Source organism: Macrotis lagotis, chromosome 6 (assembly GCF_037893015.1).
Source record: "Macrotis lagotis isolate mMagLag1 chromosome 6, bilby.v1.9.chrom.fasta, whole genome shotgun sequence".
NCBI lineage: Eukaryota > Metazoa > Chordata > Mammalia > Peramelemorphia > Peramelidae > Macrotis > Macrotis lagotis.
Window position 1 is genome coordinate 125050767 of NC_133663.1, and position 13536 is coordinate 125064302.

The following is a 13536-nucleotide window of genomic DNA, read 5'->3' on the forward strand; positions in this document are numbered from 1 at the left end:
CGCCCTGAGGCGCTCCATCCAGTTGCGTTCATTTGAATCCCGGGTCCTCGTTACTATGGGGGCGGGAAGTGCCGAGTTTCCATTCGAATTTCCTCCGCGGTTGCAGTCTGATTGGCCAGTTCGAGGACGGCTCGGGGACGGGATTGGCTGAGCTCCCGGAAACCCCGCGCTCTGGTTGGCCCAAGGCTGCTCGGAATCTGGGAGTTAAAGAGTAGCCGCCGGGCCGCCACTGCGGCTGCTGGACCACCGCGCTCCGCATCTGCCGATCCCCGCCCTGAGGGTCGCGGCTTCTCGGGAGCCCACCGCTTCCAGGTACATCTCTCGGAGGGGACCCCGACCGTCTGGAGAGCGCCTTCCCCCCGGGCTCTTTGCCGGCCGGGAGGAGCGGCTCCGGGCGCTTGCCCTTCCCGGCAGGCCGAGGCTGCCTTTGTGGAACCCCTCGAGGGCGCCTTTCACCGGCCCGGCTCCCGGGATGGGCAGCTTGTGTCCCGCTGCCTCGTCCGGCCCGGGGGGCCCCAGCCTGGAATGGACGAGACCCTCCTCCCTCTCCGGGGAGTCGCCGGTTCCTCGCCCCTGCTCCTCCTTGTGTGCATGCGCGCTCCTGCCTTCTCCCCCCCTCACCCCAACCCCTAAATAAAACACTCCTGGATTGTAAATGGGGAAGGGGGAGTTTGCTGCAATGCTCTAGGGGGCTTAGCGGTCAAGGTAAGCTTAGAGCTGAAGCTTGATTGAGTAGGCAAAATTCCTCACCCCCCCACCCGTGACATTCAGCCATCTTTATCGGAAGCCTCATTTCTTTTTAAACCATTATAGTCATGTTTCCTAAAAGGACTGCCATGAATGCCTTCCTCAAATTTTAATAGCTGTGATTTTTCTTTGCAGTTTTATCACCGGGCTATGGGAGATGTCAAAGAAGCTAAAATGCAAATAACACCGGAAACTCCAGGGAAGATCCCCGTCCTCAATCCTTTTGAAAGTCCAAGCGATTATTCTAGTCTACAAGAACAAATTGTTTCCAGTCCTTCTGTTTTTAAATCAACCAAGTCTTCATCAGTAAGAGTTGAATCATATTATTTGTAACTATATATGTTTCAAATAAAAATGTTTCCTCATTACAGGTAACAGTGTGACACTAACATGTTCATTAGTAACAGTGTCTTAGACTTAAGTGATTCACAGCTCTAGACACTGTCTCATAGTAGCTATGTGCCATCAGAAGCATGTCAGTCTCCAAAATGAGTTCATTTAACTTAGGTTTGCCAAAAGTAAATGCTGAAACTAAGATTATTATACTTAGGTCTTTCAACTTTTTTTGCTTTTTAGGTATTTGCAAGGCAAATGGGGTTAAGTGGCTTGCCCAAGACCACACAGCTAGGTAATTATTAAGTGTCTGAGGCCGGATTTGAACCCAGGTACTCCTGACTCCAAGGCAGGTGTTTTATCCACTGAGCCACCTAGCCGCCCCTTAGGTCTTCTTTCAAAGTCAGTGTGCATCTAATTCTCCGTTGTTGTTTCCTTTGTTGGAATTTGTGAAAAATATAAAGCTATTTAAGCTTCCTAGCTTTCTTCCATTTTAGCCAAAAGCAGTATTCTGTAGTCTTGTCTTCAGTGACCCCCCAAAAAGGTAAAAAATCTCTGAGTATTTTTTATCAAATTTTATCAGAAAGTTCTACTATCACAGGCTTTATGGTGATTTAATTAAAATAGATTGGGATTACAATTTTTTTCAAGGTTTTTTTTTTGAAAAGCAATGGGATTAAGTGACTTGCCCAAGGCCACACAGCTAGGTAATTAGTAAGCATTTGAGGCTGGATTTGAACTCAGGTACTCCTGGCCCCAGGGCTGGTGCTCTATCCACTGTCCTACCTAGCCACCCCCCCATTACAATTTTTCTGGAAAAGTTTTCTGATCACATCCTATAATCACGATAATTAGATTTTTTAGTAATTATAACAACAGTGTAAATTCTGACAGATTGCACTAAAATAGTGCAACTTTCTCTACATCTCTTGAGGGTAGGTCCATACAATGAAAAACAAAGGTTGACTTTCATATGTGACATAGTATGAGTTGCTTATTGGGAGGTGGAATTTGGAAACCCTAAGTTCAAAACTTACCTCTGATATGTCTTAGTTTTTGATCATAGTTTAGTCACTTAACCTCTTGAGTTTCATTTTCCTCATGTTCCTTCATTTTCCTCTCATGAGGTTGTTGTGAAACTTGAAATAATCTATATAACTTGCATCACAAACACTCTCTCTCTCTCTCTCTATATATATATATATATGTATATATATATATATATATATAGCAGCTGTTAGGCGTAGTATAGGGAGTATCTGACCTGGACTCAAGAAGACTTAGGTTTAAATACTGTCTCTTCACATTTAATGACTATATGTGTGTGTTCCTAAGCAAGTCACAGTGTTCTAAGATTTGTTTCTTCAGTTCTAAAGAGGGGTTAATAGACATTAATACCTACCTTACCTCAACCCGAGCCTCTAATTTGGTAATGTATATAAAGTGCTTTACACTCTTTTAAATATTATGGTTATCATTATTTTTCTCTCTTGTCACATAATTTTACCCATTTTTCTTGTAATCCATTTCATTGACACCCTTTCTGCCTCTTTTCATGCAATGAGAAATTTGTTTTGTTTAACTCCATTTTGCAGAAGAAACTGAAACATACAGAGAAATTATCAGATTTGTTTAAAGTTACATAACTAATGTGGGCCGCTGGTGGCACAATGGATAGAGCATGAGGCCTAAAGTTAAGAAGACCTGACTTCAGATCCAGCATCAGACACTTATTCGCTATATGACCCTGGGCAAGAAATTTAACCATGTTTGTCTCAATTTCCTTATCTATATTAACAAGCTAGAGAAGGAATTAGCTAACCATTCCATTGTCTTTGCCAACAAAATTCCAGATGGGGTTGCTGAAAGTTGGACATGACTGACAATGGCTGATAACAATTGAATAACAACTTACAACTAATATAGTGGCAGGGATTTGAACCCAAATCTTCTACTCCCTTCAGTTGTCTTTTACATTCACAATTTTCTCTTAGAATCTTTCTTTGTTGAGAAAAGTCAAGTCCTGGTATTCTTACAATCCCATTAGATTGTGAACTTCTTTAAGGTAGAAACTATCATTCCCTCATCTTTTTATCTCCAACACTCAGCACAATGTTTGTTATATAGAAAGCTTATAGCAATACATTATTATTTATTGACTGGCTATTTAAATTTATTTAAAATTATCACTGTAGGGTTTTTATCTAAGATAGAAATTTAATGGATCTATTTGTCCATATTAAATAACTTTTGTTCTTAATTTTAGTAACTTTCATTCCACTTTTAGAAAGGCACAATATCATAGTGGATGTTAGAAAGTTCAGGGAGATCTGGATTTGACTCCTGACTGAGGCATTACTAGCTGTGGGCTAACATTTTAACCTCTCAGTGTCCTAGGCAGCTATCTAAGACAATTTCTCTATTCTGATCAAATCATACATCTTGCCCTATTTCTCTCATCCAGAGGGGAAAAACCCTAATTTAAATGTGTCATTAGTTTTAAAGAAGGTTGTGTTAAATATTGTCTTTCCTAATCTTCTTGAAGGTGGCTTTTATTAATGTTTTGATAGAATTGTAAACTTTGTACAGCTCACTGTTTTATTCATAAATGCTCCTTTTTTTTTGTTTTGTTAAGACTCCAGGGAAATTTAGATGGTCTATTGATCAACTTGCTGTCATAAATCCTGTGGAAATAGACCCAGAAGATATTCATCGTCAAGCTTTATATTTAAGTCATTCTGGGTAAGTTTTCCCATACTTGCATTGAAGGGTAATAACTTGCTCTTGAAAAGTAGTGTAAAGTGAAGGCCTTAAAATTGATACAAAGGCAGCAAGGTAGGGTAATTTGGGCAGATTCACCATGCCAGATACAGATGTATTACAGGAATGATTCACTTTCAGAGAGTATAGATTGTTCCAGTTTTGAAAAGGAATTCTTCCGTATGATGATAAACTTACTTTTGCAGATTTTTTAGAAGTCAGGTGATTTTTTTTCTTACAGTTGTAGGAAGGATGTTTTGGAATTTTTTACTCCACACATCTAGTTAAGGTATCTTACTGTTTTAAGGAGTAATTAGAAAAAACATCTTATTTCTCAATATGTGAGGGAAACAGAGGACTGGTTTGACTGTTGCCCATATTATGAGAAATAGAAAACAAACCTTTCTTAGGAATTTCCCAGAGTATAGAAACTTTGAGCTGAGGGGAGCTGTTTACCCCAATTAGAAGTCTTTATATATTGTGGTAAAGGGAAAAGTATAGTGAATATAGTCTCAAAAGACTCATGCTTACTATGTAACCATAAGTGAGTCCTAGTTATTTTAGTTTCCTCTTCTGAAATGGTAAGAATAATATTTACATTAGCTACTTGTAAAGAAAGGATGTCATAAATATTAAAATATAAAGTATTTTTTATAGTTACATAGTTTATACATATATATATTTTATAGTTGATGTTTTTTTAAACACATAGTCTTAGTCTCTGGTCCTATGAGAAGTTACCATCTCTCCTTCTCTGAGGCCAACCCTTGTCATGAAAAATCATTTTTTTTTCCTGGATTTAGTTTTGCCCAAGAAGGAGATAAGGGAGACCAGTGAGTTTTTCATCCATGGAATTGAATCTAAGATATACATACTGCTGAATTTTTTTGATGGGTTGCATGAAAAAGCTGGAGAATAACCAGTGTCTAGAAAGATGAGAAAGAGTAACTTTGGATTTCCCAAACAGAGGTCTCTAATTAAAAAAGAATTAATATTCAAAATAGTATCTAAGGAAATAATGAAGAATACTTTATAAAATGTGTATGCACTATCCAAGAAGGACTTAAATTAAAGTAAAAAGTACTATCCCATTGAAGAGAAGTTGAGACTAGAAGATCAAATTCAAAAATTATTGCATGTCGGCTGCCATATGAAATTTATTCACCCAGTTTGATGATAGGTCCTCTTGCCCTTTTTGGTTGATGAGCTGCAGCTGTGTTATTGTAATTAAAGACCCACAGGCTGTGAGTCATTGTGTTCACTTGTATTTGGAATAAAAGCAGTGCTTTCTTTCCAGAATGTCAAATTTCAAGATGCTCCATCAAACTTTTTTTTTTCTGATTCTTCTGAGCTGCTGGCAGCAGTAGTGAACACATAACACAAAGATTTTGAAAGAATTAAACCACAAACAATCCAAAGGTAATGGAAAGGCTCCTTAGTGGTTGTGAAGAGTTAGCAACATGTTTCCAATGACAATTTGCATTCAAGAAATGGAATGAAATCAGTCAGCAAGCTTGTTTGGTAGTTTCAGTCATTGTCAATCATATCAGTCTCCACAAGCCCATTTGGGGTTTTTCTTGGCAATGATCTTGGAGTGGTTTGCAGAGGAGAAAACTGAGGCAAAAGAGGTTAAGTGATTTGCCCAGAGTCACACAGCTAGTAAGAAGTCTGAATCAGAATTTTTTGAACTCAGGTCTTCCTGACTCCAGACCTGACACTCTATCCATTTCGATACCTAGCTCCCTATTAAAGACTTATTTACAATGTGCCTATCCTTATGCAGAGCACTAGCAATACAAAGCTGAATGAATCCCTTCCCATTAGATTTACTTACATTTTAATATATAAATTGATGTGTACACATCTAAGTATTTGCAGATGAAAGGTAGTTTGAGGAAGTAGTTTCCGGGGGGGGGGCGTGCAGGGCAGGGCAGCAGAAAAGAATTCTTGAAAAACATAGTATTAAATTTTGAAGGAAATGGTTTCCAAAAAGCTGAGGTAAAACAAGATTGCATTCCAGGAATAGGGTATTTTTAGTGAAAAGGCATGGAGACAGAAAATACAGCATCCTTTATATGTGTGGAATAGTAAATAGGCTGGTACACTGAGGTCTCAGAATGAGGGAAAAATAGACATTTAAGGCAAAAAAATCAATTAGGAGTACATTGTAGTTGTCCAGTTGAGAGTTGATGAGGGCAGCTACTATGTTAGTTTAGGTTAGTGGTGAGAAGAAATTGAATTTGAGAGTATATGGAAGTAAAAATGACAGGATTTGGCTACTGACTATGTGGGATCAGGGTGATTGTCTAATTAATTGACTAACCTATGACCAAAAATGTGATGCCATTGACAGGAAAATGTGGTGGGGGTGGGGAGAGGGGAAGATCATGAGTTTTACTTTTTACCTGTCAAATTTGAGATGCCTGTGGGACATCGAATTTGAAAAATCCAGGAAGCATCTCTTGATAAGGTACTAGAGTTCAATAGAAAGACAAAGGCTGGATAGATATTAATCTAGGATAATCTACATAGAGATGATAATTAAATAGGGAAAATGAGGGAAAATGTGTGTGTGTGTGTGTGTGTGTGTGTATACATATATGTATATATATGACAGCTACCTAGGGTGCATCACAGTTTGGATTCATGCTATGAGTGATGAAATGGCAAATGGAAGTAGGAAAAAGCAGAAAAGTATTTTCCTAGAGAAAAAAAGGTCAAATTCTGTGGCAGGGAAAGGCCAAGAAGGAGGAACTCTGAGAAGAATTTAATCCTGTTGTTTTTGGCCTTCTTCAAGGACTTTGCCTCATTGGTCAATCCTCCCTTGTCATGGTTATCCTTAGCCACCAACTCTTTCCTCATTTACCTGTACATGTGCTCAATACTTATCTGCTTGATCTTTCACATTTTGTCATGTCTGTCACTTCCTTTGCTGCTAGATGTAACCATTTGATAAACTGGATGAAATGTTAGGCTTAGGGTGATGAAGAGTTCAAATCTGACTTCATATACTTGCTAGCTGTAGCAATAGCTGTAGTAGGAGATTTGACCCTGGGCAAGCCTTTAGCCTGATTCAGATTCCTGACCTATAAAATGAGGAGGGGTTGGATCAAAAGACCCTTAAAATCTGAGTTCTAAATCTATGAACCTGTGATTCTTGATAAAAGATTCCTAGGAGGCCCATTTTGCAGCTACACTTTCCTTAATCCATTATAATTGTTTTGTTGTAACTACTGAGTTTATTCTCTCTGAGGTCAATGATGACCTAATTATCTTGTCTAATGGCCTTTTTAGAGCCTTCATCTTCATTGAATTTTCTGTAGTTTTTGTCATTGATGACTGCTTTTCCAACTAAGTATTTCTGTCCTTAGTGCTGCTCTACTCTCTTGGTTCTTATAAATCTAACCAGTCCACTAATTTCTTCAGTGGCTCTTTATCCATTTTTTTTGACCCTTAATATGGGTATTCCTCAAGGGTTCCTATCCTTCTCTCTTTTTTGGCAATCCTAAAATGGAGAATCAAGGGATTGAAGATTTGGAAGAGACCTCAGACCATCTAATTTCACTTGGAACTGAACAAGCATTCTCTTGAACTTAGCTGATGAGAGTGATTGAGCTTTACCTATTCTTCCTGTGAGAAAAAGCACATCCTAGAGCAGTTAGGTGAGACTGATGACTGTGTAACTCTGCCTCAGTTAAATCAAATTCACATACAAGTCAAGATATCATTCTGTGATATCATTAGTCCTCTTTAAAAAATGAAGGACAAACAACATTTCCCTAACCAATCACAGGTCTTTCTGAGTTTTGGGACTTTTTTTTTGTTTTTTCAATTGAAAGCGAAGAAATTGTGAAAGTGATTTTTGAGTGCTTTGGCATTGGGAGGATAGCCAGAATAAATTTGGGAAGTAGAATTTTGAGAGGATCTGAAGTTCAAAAGAGCCTGAGTTGAAGGAAGAGAAAAAAAGGAAGGGTTCACTCAAGCTGAAAAAGGAACAAGAGAAGGAAGACTACTCATCCTGAGGGAGAAAGTTAAAATTGATGAAAGAAGAGTGGGGGGGGGGGAGAAGTCTCCATTCAGCAGTTTCATACTGTCAGATCTTACATTTATTCATGAAGTCAACTTTAGCTTATTGTTTTGAGATTTCTAATTTTCTTTTTTCTATTTTCTGAGTTTTTTTTAATTTATTTTTTATTCACATTTTGTACAAATGTTTTTTTACATTAATAAAATATTCTTGTTTACAAGTAAACAAAATACCCCTCACCCCATGAATGTAGATAGACTTGGTTGGGCGAAAAAAGTAAAGGGGAGAGAAAAGAATTAAAATTAAAAAAAATAATAGTAATAATTGTAGGTATGGCCAGGTGGTGCAATGGACGAAGCACCAGCCCTGGAGCCACAAGCACCCGAGTCCATATCCAGCCTCGTAAACCCAACAATCACCCAGCTGTGTGACATGTAAGCCACCTGATCCCCACTGCCCTGCAAAAACCAAGAAGAAGAAAAAAAAAACACCCAAAATAAAATAAAATAGTAATAATAGTAGGGGTGGCTGGGTGGCAGACAGAGCATTGGCCCTTGAGCCAGGAGCACCTGGGTCCAAATCCGGCCCCAGACACCCAAAGATCACCCTGCTATGTGGCCCCAGGCAGGCCACCCAGCCCCACTTGCCCTGCACCCTCCCCCAAATAATAATAACAAAAAATGTGCTTCAGTCTTTGTTCCAACACCAACAACTCTGTCACTGGTAGATCACATTCTTTATGGTAAGTCCATCACAAAAGTTACTTCCATATTTTTCCAACGTTGCCATTGCTGATCGCAACTCCCTCCTTTCTTATTTCTCCACTACCACGTACTATATTTTCTCTCTCCTTTCACTCTGACTCTGCTGTAGGGTTGCTGAGTGGCACAGACAGATCCCTGGTCCTGGGGCCAAGAAGCCCTGAGCCCCCATACCACCCCTTAGGCCCAGCATCCACCTGGCCCTATGGTCCTGGGCAGGCCTTCCAATCCCAGCCCCTTGCAAGAAGTAGAAAAGAAAATGTGTTATATCTGACCACTCTCCCCCCCATGGTTCATCCTCTCCTCCTTTATTCACATCCCCCCCCTTCCCCCTGCTCCCCCCCTTCTTACTCCAGATGTCTATACCCCATTGAGTATATATGCCGTTTCCTCTCCTAGCCATCTCTGATGAGAGCAAAGGTTCCCTCATTCCCCCTTGCCTCCCCCCTTCCATATCATTGCAATAGTTCATTGTAATAAAAAAATCTTATTATATGAAATATCTTAGACTATTCCCCCTCTCCTTTTTCTTTCTCCCATTCCATTTCCCTTTTTTCTATTGACTCCATTTTTACACCATATTTTATCTTCGAATTCAGCTTTCTCCTGTGCTTCCACTATAAAAACTCCTACCTGCTCTATTAAATGAGAAGGTTCATGTGAGTATTATCAGTGTCATTTTTCTATACAGGAATACATGCAGTTCATCCTCATTAAGTCCCTCATATTTCCCCCCCTCTCCTCTAATCTCCATGCTTCACCTGAGTCCTGTATCTGAAGATCAAACCTTCTGTTCAGCTCTGGCCATTCCAAAAGGAACATTTGAAATTCCCCTGGTTCATTGAAAGTCCATCTTTTTCCCCTGGAAGAGGACATTCAGCCTTGCTGGGTAGTTCATTCTTGGCTGCATTCTGAGCTCTTTTGCCTTCCTATATATTGTATTCCAAGCCCTACGAGCTTCCAATGTAGTTGCTGCTAAGTCCTGTGTGATCCTGACTGCAGCTCCACAATATTTGAACTGTGTCCTTCTGGCTGCTTGTAATATTTTCTCTTTGACTGGGGAGTTCTGGAACTTGGCTATAATATTCCTAGGGGTTGGTTTTTTGGGATCTCTTTCTCAGGGGGAATCGGTGGATTCTCTACATTTCTATTTTGCCCTCTGCTAGAATATCAGGGCAATTTTCCTGTAGTAATTCTTTGAAAATGATGTCAAGGCTCTTTTCCTGATCATGACTCAGGTATTCCAATAATTTTTAAATTATCTTTCCTGAGTCTGTTTTCCATATCAGTTGTTTTTTCAATGAGATATTTCACATTTTCTTCTAATTTTTCATTTTTTTGGTTTTGAAGTATTGATTCCTGATTTCTGGTAAATTCATCAATCTCCCTGAATTCTATTCTTTGTCTGAAGGATTTGTTCTCCTCAGAGAGTTTTCTTATCTCTTTTTTCCATCTGGCCAATTTTGCTTTTTAAAGCATTCTTCTCAATAACTTTTTGAACTGTTTTATCCATTTGACCTAAGCTGGATTTTAGCATGCTATTTTCTTCAGTATTTTTTTGGATTTCCTTGACTAAGCTGCTGTCTTGATTTTCATGTTTTTCCTGCATCTCTCTCCTTTCTTTTTTCCAGTTTTTCTTCCAACTCCCTCATTTGATTTTCAAAGTCTTTTTTGAGCTCTGTCATAGCCTGAGCCCAATTTCTGTTTATCTTGGAGTCTTTAGATGCAGGAGCTTGTGCTTCCTCATCTTCAGACTGAGTATTTTGATCCTTCTTGGGCTCATTTGCAAAATATTTCTCAATAGTCTTCCTTTTGTTTCTCTGCTTGCTCATTTTTGCAGCCTGGGCCTGGTTTTGGGGTGCTTCCTGCGCTTTTGGGACACTCCCACAAGAGTCTCAGTGTGTGAGGCTCTGTCCTCCCTCCTGGTCTGTGAATGACCATAAGTGCCCCCCTCTGCCACAGGGCTGAGATGGGAGGGCCCCTGCTGTTCTATTTGGGGTGGCCCTAGGCTGCGATCAGGATCTGAATGTGTTCAGAGCCCCAGAGTCCTGTTCTAGGGGCAGAGGACCGAGCTCTGCAGTCTCTCTTCACTCCTCTCCCTCTGTTCAATGGACTCATGTCCTGGGGGCTCCTGCTTACCTGCTCCTGATTCTTTTTCCTGGATCTGGAATGCAGTGGCCAGGCAGCTTGCCGTGTGCCCTGAGGGCTGGGCTGGCTCCACGTGCTTGCTCTGGCAAAGGTCCCCTGCTGGTCCCCCACTCTGTGCCCCTCCCTCCCCGAGTCGCAGGTCAGGAGACTCCCCGCTGCTGTGAGCTGAGACTCCCAGCAACTGGGGCTGCCTCCAGGAGGCTGAAGTTTTTTAGCTCTGGCGGGCCACCCCTCTGGTGGGCCACCACTCCGACCCCGGGGAGCAGAGACTTTCTGCTCTTTTCCAGGTTACCTTGAGTAGGAGAACTGCCTCACTGGGTCCCTCTGTGGGTTCTGTCTCTCGAAGGTTTAGTTAGAGTCCTTAGCTTAAGTTTTATCAGAGAGCTCCTAAGACTAGATCCCTTCTTGTTGCCATCTTGGCTCCGCCTCCTCTAATTTTCTTATTAGATAAACCTTGTATATTTGTGAGACATCTGAGACTGGGTTTCATTGCTGGCTACTTTCTCAGATTTTGTGTCCTATAAATTTTTAAACAGCCTCTTTTCTGTTACTTAGCTCAAAGTTTTAAGGGGTTCCTTTTTTCTTTCTTCTGTTACAGTCTTTTCATTCTTCTGATGCCATTAATGATTCCTCTTAATCTCTTTGTTTTCACATTGAAACTCCTCTACTTTTCTTTTTCAGAGAAATATTTCATTCTTTCTGATAACATGGAATCTGGAGAGATATTTGCTGAGCTTCAAAATCTTTTCTTCTTTAAGCATAAGTAGCAGTCCCTTGGCCAAGGCAGAAATATAAACATTAACCTCTGCAGGTTATCACAAAATTTTCCCTTATCTTTGAACCTCTCCTTCTTTGTACCTCTTGATAATAGTTCCTTGGCAGTCTCTATCCCTGACTCCTTTTCTGAGCTCTTCCTGTTAACTTCAGGATATCTCCATATGGATTATACTTCATGAGACTCATTGATGCAAGCTTTTGAGATTGTATTTAAAAATCAAGCTAATGAAGACCACACAGTATATATGAGGAAGGATGAAATACAAGAAATAGAAAGACTACTAAAAATCCTTCTTCACAATAGTGAAGGGTCAAGAATCAATTCCCTCTTGTGAATTAATGGACTGATTGTTAAGGTTGGAAAGACAAAGGCTGTTGGTTACATTCTCTCCCTTTTTATTGTGGTAAATAAATTATAGACAATTGACTCAATTCCAGGAAAATCTAATTTTTACTGTCAGTATTCAGCGGCTAATTTTTTTTCTTAGGATGAGCAAACCTGAACTTGCCAAACTTAGTGGAAGGCAAAAATATCCTAAAAGGAAGTCAGAGTCTTTTTAGGGGACTATAACCTCTACAGCAGTTTTCTTTTTTAATATACTCTATGTTCCAAATTGTTGAAAATCCTTGAATACTATATTCCATCTCTCATCTTTTGTACATTTTATAGACTGTCCTCTATAACTAGAATCATTCTTTGGTCTCTGACACAAAGAACTTTGTATATATATTTTGAATTCAGTTTTCTATGTGGTGTTTCTCCCAAATCGAGTATTTGTAAGGTCCTTGAGGGCAAGGACTGCTCAGTTTTTATCTCTATATTTTCCAGCACCTCTCATGGTGCCCTAGTGCATATCATGTGTCACATTTTATGGCATTAAAATTTCAAGCTCCTAAGTCTGTTTCTTCTGATTTCAGTGGACCACCCTAGTACTGCCTTTCATTATCATGTCCTATAGTTAATGAATTTCTGCTTGCTAGATGTCAAAGCCCTTGAGTGTTGGGATTGTACATTATCTAACTTTTTATCTCAGTTCATAAAGTATTTCTGTACACATTGGAAGCTTAATATATTTTTATTATAGTTCTTGTGTGCATATTGAAGTCAGCTGCCCCAGCCACTGGGACATATTTAAACATTGCTCAAGATCTGAAATATTGACAAATCTTTATGTTTATTTTAGGAGCTATTTGTTGTTTTTATGTAACATATTGATGGTGAAGAAGGAATTAATAGGGGCAAACCTCATATTTTCTACCTAAGTTAATTTCATCATTATAAATCTTACTTTGCTTTTTCAAAGTTGTAAGAAAGACAGTACAATTAATCATGTAAAATAGTTACTTTTGGATTTTATAGTCTGAAAAATGAAGGAGGAATTTGGATGGTTATTTTAGTTTTCTGTAACATTTCAATTGTTAGTTTGTTCACATGAATCTATAATATGGTAAGATTAAAAATTATTGTATAAATAAAAAGTCTCTAGAGAAAATTGTTCTACTATATTTTAATGAAAAGGAGGCAACAAAGTACACACAATAGTTTTAGGATGCTGGGGTTTTTTGTGAATTGAATCTAAAAGTTATCTTCTTTGCATTTAATAAAATTAGTACTTTTATATGTTTTTTTTTAAATCTCCAACTTGATGAAGTAATGGCATGGTTATTTTTTTCTTTACCTTATATAGAATAGATAAAGATGTGGAAGACAAAAGACAAAAAGCGATTGAAGAGGTAATTAAAATTACTTTTGAACATCAAGCTGGATAAACTTTTGTTCTCTGTTAATATAGCTACATAGTACAACAGGGAAATATTTAGCTAACTCTGTCATGTTTTTGTTTTGTCTTTTTTTTTCTACTTTCCTTTCCCTTTTGTAATAAACATTCCCCAAAGAGTTTTGCTTCCCCCTCCCTACCAAGAACCTAAGAGATCCTTTTCTTAGATTTCTAATCATAATCATCACTTTTTTCCCCTGGAAGA

General features: G+C 39.0%; 1 protein-coding gene across 3 annotated transcripts in view; it reads left to right on the top strand.

Annotated features, from left to right (window-relative positions):
• Positions 1-49: 49 nt before the first annotated feature.
• BORA (BORA aurora kinase A activator) overlaps positions 50-13536 on the top strand; it is a 39226-nt gene continuing 25739 nt past the window's right edge. For 2 of the 3 annotated variants that reach the window (XM_074191803.1, XM_074191805.1), the window contains exons 1-4: positions 52-312; positions 883-1053; positions 3716-3822; positions 13242-13287. In XM_074191803.1, coding sequence (XP_074047904.1) covers positions 898-1053; positions 3716-3822; positions 13242-13287 — 309 coding nt within the window. In that variant the 5' untranslated portion in view covers positions 52-312; positions 883-897. Of the gene's footprint in view, positions 313-882; positions 1054-3715; positions 3823-13241; positions 13288-13536 lie in introns of all 3 variants that reach the window. The other variant, XM_074191804.1, reaches the window with a different exon arrangement.